Source organism: Enhydra lutris, unplaced genomic scaffold (genome assembly GCF_002288905.1).
Source record: "Enhydra lutris kenyoni isolate GAN:26980312 unplaced genomic scaffold, ASM228890v2 scaffoldscaffold52, whole genome shotgun sequence".
NCBI classification, from domain to species: Eukaryota; Metazoa; Chordata; class Mammalia; order Carnivora; family Mustelidae; genus Enhydra; species Enhydra lutris.
The window spans coordinates 13,611,526-13,623,142 of NW_019154136.1; the positions used below are offsets into that span (position 1 = coordinate 13,611,526).

General features: G+C 61.6%; 1 protein-coding gene across 1 annotated transcript; it reads right to left on the minus strand.

The window, feature by feature from the left end:
• Window positions 1-1,442: 1,442 nt before the first annotated feature.
• On the minus strand, window positions 1,443-11,104 carry LOC111157189 (short stature homeobox). Its single transcript, XM_022518478.1, has 5 exons — window positions 10,828-11,104; window positions 7,258-7,466; window positions 3,360-3,417; window positions 3,166-3,254; window positions 1,443-1,688 (listed from the first exon to the last, which is right to left on the minus strand). The coding sequence occupies exons 1-5, from the start codon at window positions 11,102-11,104 to the stop codon at window positions 1,443-1,445; spliced, it is 879 nt and encodes a 292-aa protein (XP_022374186.1).
• Window positions 11,105-11,617: the final 513 nt, after the last annotated feature.

Sequence of the window (11,617 nt, forward strand, 5' to 3'; positions counted from 1 at the left end):
ACATTGTCCGCCACCCAGGTGCGTCGCTGGGGACCCTAATGCTTTGGCTCTGTCCTGTCAAGTGTGCTTCCCACCGCTACCAGCTTCTAAAATAATTCGCTATTTGGTGCTTTCTCAGTCCTGGGGACGGGGCAAGGAGGGAGGGGAGGGACGCCGGGAGAAGGAAGACATCGAACCTGGAACAGACTAACCCCTACAAAACGTGATCTCCAAAGTTACCGCCCTAAGGGCCTGTCTCAGCCCCTTCTCTTCCCAGAAACGGCTCTGCCACGGGCCTCACGTCCTGGCCTTCCCCCCACCCCGTCCTGCTTTATCACACTCCGCGCACCTCCCCTCCTCCAGATTCCGAGCGCCCTGCACCACCCGCCCCCTGTCATCTTGGCGATGCCCTCCCCACCCTACCCCCCACCCCCGGCCCGCCAGGCCCGCAGCACACAGGAGGCGGTAATGCCCTCGCAGTTCCAAAGCTGACAGGGTCAAGAGTGCACGGCTATTTTTTTTTTAAATCTATAACATTTACAGTATTGCACTTTTACTGCACTTAATTGCATTTGACTAAAGTTAACGCTGCCTCAGTATTATACCTAAAAACCACGCGCCCCTGCGTCTCTAGGCGTCATTTGCATCTGAATTCGGTAAAACAGCCCAAGGGTGGGGAAAAAGTCAATTCGGGAATCAAATACTGGAAAAGTTATAAAGTCGCCTGGTCTATGGCACAAGAAGGAATCCTACACTCGGTGCTCGGGGACCAGCCGTGCGCATGAAAACCGGCAATGGAGGTCCCCCCAAGTACGGACACCAGTGGGAGATTCACGTCTCCCCCACCCTCTCCCCACCTTGTCCCGAGGAGGTCGGTGGGCAGACGCGTTTCGTTATTGCTGCAGAGCACGGGGTCCCTAGCCTGGCAGGCGCAAGTCCACGTTGCAATCCAGACCGGTCCTTCCCCTCCTCCTCTCCTCGGATGAAAACTTCGTGGCAGTGCGTAAAACTGTTGGCAACCGAGAACTGGCGTCTTCCGCGGAGACCAGCCCCAGATCTTTGCGTGGAGTCGACTCGATGGTCTTCCCAAGGTGGGTAGGAGGCCGCATGCACAGGGTAGGGGCGCCAGCAGCAGAGGAGGACGCGCGGGGCTCCCCGGGGCTCAGGGTCCCAGGACGCACAGACCGCGCGGCCGAGGGCTGGGTTGGCTGCTCTGACCTTCACCTGCTCTCTTCCGCACAGTCTCGGCGAGGGTCTGGCGGGGTCGTGAGGTCCCGGAAGGCCCCCGCCCTGGGCCAGTGGTGGGCCCCCGGGCTGCCCCAGGCAGGGAGGCCGCTGCGCGAGGGCCCGCGCCCTCGCTCCGGGGCTTCCGTGCGGCCGTCCGGGGGCGCGGAGGGGTCGAGTGCAGGACGCAGCGCGGGAGGGGTCGTGGGGCCGGGGCTGGGCGCGGGGCTGGCGGCGGGTCAGAGCCCCAAGGCCTCGGCGTGCTTACGCGCCTTGAGCCGCAGGTCGGCGATGCTGGAGTTCTTGCTGTTGCTTTTGGCCGCGGCGGCCACTACAGCGGCGGCCGAGGCGGACTCGGCCAGCGACGCGATGGGCAGCCCAAAGGGCGGCGGCGGGAACATCAGGTAGGGCGCGTGCGCCGCCAGGTGCGGGTGTAGGTGCGGGTGCGCGTGCGCCACGCCTTCCAGCTGCAGCTGCGCCTGGACCTGCGGGGCAGACCGGGCAGTTAGGCCGGCTGCGGACGGGCCTTTCCCGCCCCGACGGGCCCTAGGGAGCCCCCTTCCTGCACCCGGGGACCATCCCCCCAGCCAGGGGAGTCAGACTGTCCTCTGGACACGCGCGAACGCGGGGGCCACTGGCTGCTCCGCGCGGGGAGATCTGGAGGATCTCAGCATCTTGCGCACCCGCCCGCCCCTGGGGCGCCCACACCCTTGTCCTCGCCGGCATCCCCTCCTCGCGAAAGCCTCAACGTCTCTGAACCTGTGAGGTGTCCCTGAGCCGGGCTCTCGACCCCCGTCACACACCCTCCCGGGTCGTCTTTCGAACCCATGAGGAGCACGACCGACCGACTGTCCATGTTCCAACGGCCTAATTCTGGCGGGACCCCATGGCTGACCCCAAGTCGGGGAGCAGTTCTGTGATGCGGGGAGGCCGCCCCGCTCCGGGGGAAGGAGTGCAGCAGGGGCGGAAGACGGCGCGGAGGGGGCTGCCGAGGCCAGACGCGAGGGACCCCACGCATGCGCTGGAGTCCTTCCCGCTTTGGGCACCTTGAGTCGGAGAGCCCCGGGCTCCAGCAGCCGCTCTAAGTCTCAGGTGTCTAGTGATAACGCCCTCCACCACCCACTCCCTAGCTGACCCGCAGGGGCCCCCAGCAAACACCGATCCAAATTTAAACCCAGCCTGGTCCTTGGAGCAAAACAGCTCCGTGGGGGGTGGGGGAGGGGTTGAGGGGGTGGGGAGTGGTCACGCCTCCACTCCTCCCAGAACACCCCTGCTCCCCGCAGCGTAAGTGCTCCACACCCCCCAACGTTGGATCGCCAAGGGGCGCACCCCAGGGTCGTGCGCTGGGGAGAGGCACGGAGCGCGCGTTGGCTCTGTGCTCTCACCCTGAGGGTGGGCGCCTGCCCCGCGCAGCTTCCAGCATCCACCAGTAGCTGGTCCCAAGCCGAACGCAGCCCCGGGGCCTTCGGACACCCTAGCCACTCCTGTACAGGGAGAACAGCTCTTGCCCGCGGGGATGCCCAGACCCTGAGCCCCAGGAGCCCAGCTGGGAGGTGGGGAGCCAGGCTCGGCTACAGCCTGGGCCCAGACAGCCCCCTCGAGGCCATGGGGGAGGCAAGTTGGGGTTTGGTACACACACAGGACCTCACACCCAAGTGCGAGCAACCCCGCCCCTCCACCCCCAAGCAGGAAGCCTGGGTGGGTGGGATTTTTTTTTTTTTTAATTTTTTCACTCCATTTTTGTAAAATCGTGTTTGGGTTTCTACCCTGGCCCTCCAAAGGTGAGCCTTGGAGTTTTACAGCGTGATTTTAATACGTGCCAACGGGTCTATAAATGCCGCCTTGTAAAGGCGGCAGCCTTTCTTCCGCGGGGGCGGGAGCAGCCGGGGGAGGCAGGACGCCAGGGAGGCGGGGAGGTGGCGGGGCCCCGCGCGCGGCTCAGAAGGAAGAAAAACGGGCTACCTGTTGGAATGGCATCCGCAGGGCGCCCATGTTGACGTAGGGCGCCACCCTGCAGGCGTCCAGGTGGCTGGCGGTGCCCAGGATAACGCCTGCAAGGGAAGAAAGGAGCCCTGAAGACCGCCGCGGTCTTGTGCGCGCCCAGGAGGCCCCTGCGCGCGCGCCCCACGCCCGCCGCCGGCCTGCGTGCCACCCACCTTTGTGCATCTGGTTCTCCTGCTTGCGACACTTCGCTCTCCGGTTCTGGAACCAGACCTGGGGACAGAGCAGACACGCGCGCCCGGCCCGTGAGCCCCACGGCCTCTGAAGCGGGGCTTCGCGCCGGCACCGGGGTAGACGAGGCGCGGGGGCGGGGCGCACGCGGGTCCCACGCAGACGGGGCGCAGAGGCCGGTGCCGCTCAGGGCGCAGTAGAGCCCTCTCCTGCGCCCTCTCCTCTCCCAACCCGGCGCTCGCCGGACCGGTAGACCTACAGCTGAGCGTTGCCAAACTCCCTTCTGAGCCTGCCTGATCCCCAAGGCCAGGAGCCTCGACACCCACATGCAGTAAGGCGTGCGTGCTGCCACAGCGGGCAGATTCGAGAACTTTCCATGATGGGGTGGGCATTCCCTCCTCCACTCTGCCAGCCCCTGGGAGAGCCTGAACTTCTCCCTGGCAGACCTTAGCCACCAAGGAAGGGGGTGCACGGCCTGACAAGTAGCTTCAAAGGCAGCCCCTCCCCCAAACTGGAGACACCCTGAGTCCAGAAACGTCCATGTTCTCCTTGGAAGCCAGGAAGGTCCCGTTTAATATTAAGGAGTCATGAAGGTGCTGGATCCATAAAATGGGGGCACCCCCATAATTTCCGGCACCAGCCTCTCTTAAACACACACACACACACACACACACACACACACACACACACACAAAACACCTAACTCTTGGAGAAAGGATATTAGTGGGATCCTCCTCAGTGCAGCTAGACGCACAGGTGTGCTGTCAAAATTTGGGCGCACAGGGTCCCCCCAAAAAGCTTCCTCCTCCCTCCCCGCTCTCAAGAGCTCCCGCTCTCCTCCAGACAGCTCAGGTCCTTGAGCACAGGGTCCCTCGGGCTGTGCCTCATGAAATCTGGAGGCCCCTCCGTCCATATTCTCAGCCGCTGAGTTTTTCCGAAGGCTTTCTCCTCCGGAAGCTTTCTCGCCGCTCTCACTGACCCTCACGGCCGCGATGGCGGTCAGTGCCCACGCAGGATAATTAGCACCAAGAAACCCTTCCCTCGGGCCACTCCCCCGGCTGCAAGCACAGAGTGTGGCTGCTTCCCGACCCCCACTGCCCGAGGGCAGGATCCTCTGTACACCCAGATTAGAAACCTTAACTTTGCCTCTCCAGACTCTTAAGAGGAGGGTTTTTATCCAGGGCTGGGCTATCGCCCACCCACCCTTAAGAACTGGCTTTCCAGAAGCTCATGCCGACAGGCTACAGGGAGCTCGGAAAACTTTCAGCACGTTCCCATGAAAAGTTATCCCGACACTGTCACCCTTGCTCCGCACCCCAAGGTCCACAAACCTTTCCTCGCATCTGCAAAGCCTGCGCTGACATTCCTCCTCTCCCCACCCCCACAAGGAGCCTCCGCATCAGACTCTCCCCCCACCCCCAGGAGCACCCCTGATCGCACTGGACCCCTTGGGACCCGGCCGCGACCCCTCCCTCTCCTCGGGGCATTCAGGAGACGGAGGCCGGGGCAAGTTCTGCCCCCTGTGCGGGCACTTTTCAAAAACAGAATCGTCTGTAAATCCGGAAAGCGAAGCTAGCTTTCCTCCCCGCGCGGGTAGTGAGGGGTGGGGGGCTCTGGGGGGGAGGAGGGTGCGATTATGAAGAAAAGTGATGCATTAGCCCGCGCGCGCGAAGCGATAATAAATCAGTCTTGGGGTGATTCACGATCAATTCCAATTAGTCCTGAATATGCTAAGTAAAGTACAGTACACTGGTTTAGGGCTTATATCTTCATTAAGGGCTAGTCACTGATTTCTTTCACAAATGGTGTAATCTGATTTCTTTTTGATTTCCATTACAGACAGTGAATAATGACATTTAATTTAGCTCTGCGCCATAAACCCGAAGATATTTGTTGTAATTAAATTACCTCCTGCCCCTCACTGTGGTCTCATAACTTTCCATTATAACCCTGACAGCTGTGGGATACGAGGTGCCACAGCGACACTAAAAATAAAAGGTTAATAAGGACCAGCTTCCATAGGATCCCCAATTTATTTACAGCAAATTTCCACACTAAATTGAAACTCTATCCTTTAACAACCCGGGACAGGCTGTACCGAAAAGGATTACCGAACACTTCGGAGACGGGAATCAAGCCCGAGTCCCATCTTGGCCCCCTACGCTCGCTGCTCCCCCCGCCCCCAGACCTCTGGGCTGTCCGCGGGATGACCCATTCGTTTTCACTAATTGATTTTTATGAGCCCGTCTGCCTCCCCTTCATCCTGCGACGCTTTTCCCCGTGGCCACCAGAAAATGATTCCTTCTGTTCCATCCCTGTGTTTGTTTTTATGATTATTTACAGTCGTTAAATTTTAATGCACCTCTGCACGATCTCCACGCACGTCGCCCCTCCCCCTCGCCCCCCCTTGATGTTTTAGGGCTTTCTCAAGGTCCGCAAAGCACCCAAGAACCAATTTCCTGCCACTCCGTCCCTCGTGCTAAGGTGTTGTTCGGTAATAGACTACTGAAAGAAATAGTGGACAATTAAATTAGAAGTAATTTATTTTTATAGAAACAGTACATCAAGGCCTGGGAGATATTACAGAACCCAGGCCGAGAGACACCGGGAAGATGACATAAAAGTTGATGTCCCCTTCAGCGAAAGTTTAATCTTTTCATTAATTTATACGGGGCAGCGTCATCTATCTTCCCCGAGAAGGGTGGCCGGTGGGAAAAGACACCCTGAGCGGCAGCGAGGGCCACCTCTCTTTGCCGGGGATGGCCACAGAGGTCCCAACCGCCTGGACCCTCGGGGACGAGGCGGTCCAGACCTACTCTGCGCCCGCACATGGGTCCCATCTTGTAGGGAGGCTCTGTGTCTGCCGGCTCTGGGGACCAGAGCTGGAAATGGCTGCGGGATACTACATCTCAACTTAAGAAAACCTATTATTGACGGCAGCCACATGGGAAGCTGCAAGGGGGGCTCAGATCCAAAAAAAAAAAAAAAAAAATTTTTTTTTCAAATTAAAGATTCCGTAACAGTATCTGCAAAACACGTTTGTGTTTTCATTTTGCAAGTCAGCACGGGGGGACGTGGTGTTGGGCTGTGTTGGTCTTGTAAGAAACGGGGAAATGGGGCTTTCAGGGCGCTGTGCTGTTCACGCGGACCCCTCCCCGCTTGGCCATATTAATTCCGTTTATTTAAAACCAGTCCCCAGAGCCCTGAGAGGCTGACCCGCTTTCCCTGGCTCTCCCTGGCGCTGCTGTCCTGCTCAGAGCCTTGAAGAAGGACGGCCGGGGAGCTCCAGGCCCGACCTCCCAGGTGGGGTCTGCGTTACCCCCGGAGGAAGCGAGCTGGAGGCGAGTCTCTGCCACCCTCCCCCATAAATGCATTAATCAATTTAACTTAAAGTTGCTAATGCCCGGGAAGGGCTTGCCAGACCGTCCCTTCCGTCCCCTCCGCGCACGTGCTGGGCACGCCCAGGGCCCCCGCAGACAGCGGCTCGGCAGATGGGACATCATGAATTCAAGCGCCCGCGCCCCCCGCCCCGCGCCCCCCACGCCCGGGCTAATCCGGCCCCGCGCGGGCAGCCGCCGAGCTCATCAACATGCCCCGTGCGCGCGACTCCCCCCACCTCGCCCCTCGCCTCCCCTCCCTGGAGCGGGAGGGAGGGGGCCTGGGGCCTCGGAAGGGAGGAGGAGGGGAACAGAAACAGTGGAGAGAGGTGAAGAGACCTCCCGATGTCCGACCACCACCTTGAAGTGCAGGGGCCTCGCCCTTCGCAGGAACCGTACGACCCGCCGGCGAGGGCCGCCGGGGAAAGGCCTGCAGCCCGGGCGGAGTCGGCGCGCCCCGCGGCCCGGCGAGGCCCAGGTGGCGGGCCGGGCCGCGCGCTCCTACCTGCACACGCGCCTCCGAGAGCCCCAGGCGCTGGCTGAGCTCCTCGCGCATGAAGGCGTCGGGGTAGTGGGTCTCGTCGAAGAGCCGCTCCAGCTCGTTGAGCTGCTCCAGCGTGAAGTTGGTGCGGCTGCGCCGCTGCTTCAGCTTCGTCTGGCCGTCCTCGTCCTCGGACTTCACGTCCTCGCGCTTCTCCTTGCACTCGTACATACCTGCGGGCGGGCCGAGCGCACGGGGCTGAGCGCGCAAGGCTCCCCCGCGCGCCCTGCCGGTCCCCGCGGGCCGCGCGCGAGAGGAGGAGGCCGGCGACGCAGGCTTCTGCGCCACGCGGCTGAAATCCAAGTGTGTGCGAGCGGAGGACGGGGCCCCAGCCACTAAGGCGCCCCGACAGCGGGGCAGCGTCAGGTAGATAAAGTGGACTGGAGGGGAACGAGGGGAACGCACGCTCTTTGCTTTCAACTCGGGCATGGGCGGCGCGGGGTTTCTGGCCCTCATCTCGCCACGGTTTCTTTAATTTTGCCACTTTGCCTCTTGACACGCTGACATAACCTGACCTCCTCTCTCTCTCTCCCCCTGCCTCTCGGGACTGGGGTGTTAAGCATTATTTTAAGTCAAAGAAGTTTGGGCAGAATGGCCCGAGTGTGGGTCCCGCGAAGGGTGCGAGGCAGGCCCGGGCCAGCCTGCATTGCAGGCCCGGAAACCCCGCTGCCCCTGGGTTGCTGGGCCGCAGGACATGGGCCGTGCCAGGCGGGTCGGAGCCTCCCTCCCCGAGGCTGTGGAGCTCAGCGCGCCAGGCCCGTACCCTGGTCTCTTTTTCAGAGCATGAGACCAAAACTCCTACCCTATGCACAGTGTGGGGTCTGGGGGTGCATGGGAGAGCAGGGTCCTCCTGCTGGACCTCTCTCACTCTCCTCTGCTTCACGTATATGCACACGCGGTGACACACACACCCCACCAGGACCCCAACAGTGGTACTTTCTTAGTCCAAAAAACGATGTTAGCATCTGTACTTGCTGGGGGGAGGCGACTGGGGGCTCCAGCATCCGGTAAGAAGGTCAGTATTTCGATTCCAACTCAGAGGCCTCTCCTTCCCTCTTCTAGGAAACGCAGGGCCTCCCCAAGTTCAGAAATGTAAAAATAAAAGGCAGTCCTCCCAACCTATGGCTGACAGGCGGGTGCTGGGCCGCCTGTGTCTCTGGGGGCTTTCTCTCCAGCGGAACTTGCTGGACACAGGCAGAGAGCATCTCCGTGCCCTAAACGGATGTCCCGGGTGTCAAGAAGAGGCTGGCCTTTGGCAGAATCTGCCCGCACAGCCCCAGCTTCTGAAGCAGAGAAGGCCGCTCCATTTCCCTGCCCAGAAACTTACCAAGAGGGAAAGACCGAAAGCGGCTGTGGCGAGACGGGCAATCCTGCTACCCTCCTTCCCCAACCAGGATCCCGGAGCTGGACAGCAGAAGCCCTGTCCTGAGTCTGCCTCTCCATCAAGACTCCTGACCGCCAGGCTCTTGACCCCAACCTGGATTTTTAATTCCCCTTCCACCTCCTGAAAGCATCGCGTTGCCAGAAACACCCTCTTTCTTTCCCAGTCACAAATCCTGTCCTAGAGGTGGCCCCCAACTCTTCCTTGCTCCCTGTCTCTGAAGTCTGACCCCAGGGACTGATCCCAGCTGACAGGCTGGCCTTCAAAGTTCTTAAGAACCGGCGACACAGACTCCCATGCTCGGGAAGGTGGGACCCGTGGTGCAGGAGCCCAAGACCTCCAGGTTTCTTCTGGAACCCCAAGATCTCCCAGACTTTCATCTCACTCCCGTTTTACAAATGCACCTGGGGTGAGCCCTGCCAGGGGTCTGTGCACCCAGCCCAGGGGGAATGGTACAGCTGGGAGGAAAGAAACCCCCTTCTGCTTCCTCCTTCTTGAAAGGCCCTGACTGTACTCACTCTCTTTCCGAGGCCCCCTTTTCTGGGGTCCGCTGCCTCGGTAATTAGGGTGAAAGGAGGCGGGGGTGGGGGGATGAGGAGGTGCCCGACCTCTAGGAAGGATGAGGGGGAACTGGGCAGGAGCCACGGAGATCAGCCCTGGGTGCTATCAGCCTCTCAAGTCCCGTGTAGGCCCGGAGTCTCGCCCAGGCGACAGCTGTGTCTTGATTAAAGCAAACTCTGTGAATGATAGAGCGAGGGGTGACCGGCAGTGCCCGGGGGTGGGGGAACCCTGAGGTAAGGCAGCTCAGGCCCAGGCCACCTGGGTGGCCAGCAGTCAGGGGCTGATCTGTAAGACTCTGCCGGCGTGCTGCTTCCACAGGTCAAGGCCTCGTAAAGACATCTGGGTCATCGGCACCTTTTCAAGGCCATGGCCTAGGACTCTGCCCCTCGGAGACCCCAAGTATAGGGTCCCCAAGAGCAGCAGGCATGGGCTTCCTGGGTCAGGGGAGCTGTCTGTCCCCGGGAGGTCTGGTTGTAGCAGGATCAGCACCCTGACAACGTGTGGAACAGGGCCTGCGGAGGCGAATGGCCAGGCTCTCTATTTCCTCTTTGTAATGAAAAAGAGACATTCCACCAGATTCAAACTGTGCCCCCCACCCTCAAGAAATCCAGCCCATTTTATGCCTCTGATTGACCGCTGCTGGTTGCCCTGTTTGCTCTGAAACCCTGGGGTTGGGAGTACCCCTACCCAGCTCGGAGAGCCCCCGTAAACCTTCCCTATCCCCTGACTCAGCAGCAGGGCGAACCAAGGCGACGTTATCCGGAGAAGCAGAAAGGAAGGAGGCCCAGGACTTGCGGTCCGTCCGCACCAGAGCCGGCTGCGCTCTGACAGCCTGGGGTCCGGCGGCCTCCCGCGCACCCCCCCCAACTGCCCGGGGCCTTCACTTCGCGTCCATACCCTGGCCACCTGCGGGCGCGGGAGTGGTTTTAATTTAGAGGTCCGCGTCAGCTCAGATCAAGCCTCGAGGTTCAAGGGGAAAGTTTTCCCTAAGAGGAAACAGCGCGGAGAGGGTTCACCAGGCGGGAGAGGCGACTGCGCGCGTTCGCCCCGGGACCACCGGCCCGCGCGTCCTTAACGCCTGCCCCTTTGAAATGCTCGGGACGCCAGGAGGCGGTGGGCGCTGGGAGAGATGCGCGCGGATCTCTCCTCGTGCGCTCTGGGGAGCAGCCTCGAGGGAGACTGGCCGGCCGACAGGCACGCACCCGGCGGCCCCTACAGCGGACCGCTGCTTTCAGGCTCACTCGCCCGATGGACCCCAACCCGGGGAAGTTCCCGCGGCGACGCCCGGCGCCAACGGCGGGGAGAAGCCGGTCCTCAGCAGCACTTGTCCCCAGCCCCTGCCCATCCTCGGCTTCCCTCGCCTCCCGTCCTGTGTCCGCATTTTCCTTTCTTTCTTACGCAAAGACTGGAGGCGGGTTGCCGGGGCCTTTCCGTCCGAGCGTGGCTGTGAATTCAGAGTTTGGGGCGGAATTCTGAGCGAGCCGCGGCGCGCCGGGCCTCCCCGCGCGCGGAGCGAGGGGCAGGCGGGCGGGTTCGGTGGCGAGGAGACGCCGTCCCCGGGAGGGCCCCGGAGCGGCGTGCGGCGAGCTTACCTTCTGCAGCCCTCCCCGCGCCGAACTCTTTCAGCTTGTCCTTGTCGTTGTCCACGTGGTCCTTAAACAGATGCACCGAACAGTGGCCACTGCCCTCCGTAATGTCCTGGAGGCTGGATTCCGAGCTCCCCAGCTCCCGGGAGCGCGCCAGTCCGCTCTCCAAAACTTCCCTGTACGTGATCGAATCCTTCTTGCCGCCGCCGCCGCCGCCGCCGCCGCTGCTCTCCTTGCTTTTCTGGTCAAAAGATTTGGATACAAAAGCCGTGAGTTCCTCCATGGCTGCGCGGGGCTGCGGGGTCCGCGGGGCTCGGCGGCGCTGGCTGGGAGCGGGGCTGAGGTCCACACGCCTCCCCGCGCGGAGAGGACGGTCCGTGCGAGGGTAGATGCCTCCCGCTGTTATTTATGCCTTTCAATTTGAGATCTCACTATTTATACAAGGCCGCGTCCGCCCAACCCCCCGCGCTCCCTGTCTTCAGCAATTACGGCTCCCGGCTCGGCGGCGGGCGCACGCAGAGACGCTATCTCTCCCCCACCTCCAGTCCGGCAATTGGCTTTCTTTTCATTTCATCACTGTTTGGCGTCTGTGCACCTTGGTGTGGAGAGGTAAAGATCCAATTTTTGGAAGGCAGAGGGGGAGAGAGCGCGCGCGCGCGAGCGGGCGCGGGCGGCGGAGCCCCACACAGGTACCCGCATTCCCTCAATGCCTGGAGGAAACCGAACTCGAGGAGCTTATCGATGGTGAGGAGGTCCTCGCCGGCCGGCACTGCCTGGAGCCCAGCAGGCCCGAGCC

Bases quoted from the DNA above. Each gene is read 5' to 3' on its own strand.
- LOC111157189 (XM_022518478.1), bottom strand. From the start codon at position 11,104: ATGGAGGAACTCACGGCTTTTGTATCCAAATCTTTTGACCAGAAAAGC. The intron at 7,467-10,827 runs GTAAGCTCGCCG...GCCCGCCCGCAG, and splicing joins CGCGGGGAGGGCTGCAGAAG to GTATGTACGAGTGCAAGGAG. The intron at 3,255-3,359 runs GTGGGTGGCACG...CTTCCCTTGCAG, and splicing joins GGAGAACCAGATGCACAAAG to GCGTTATCCTGGGCACCGCC.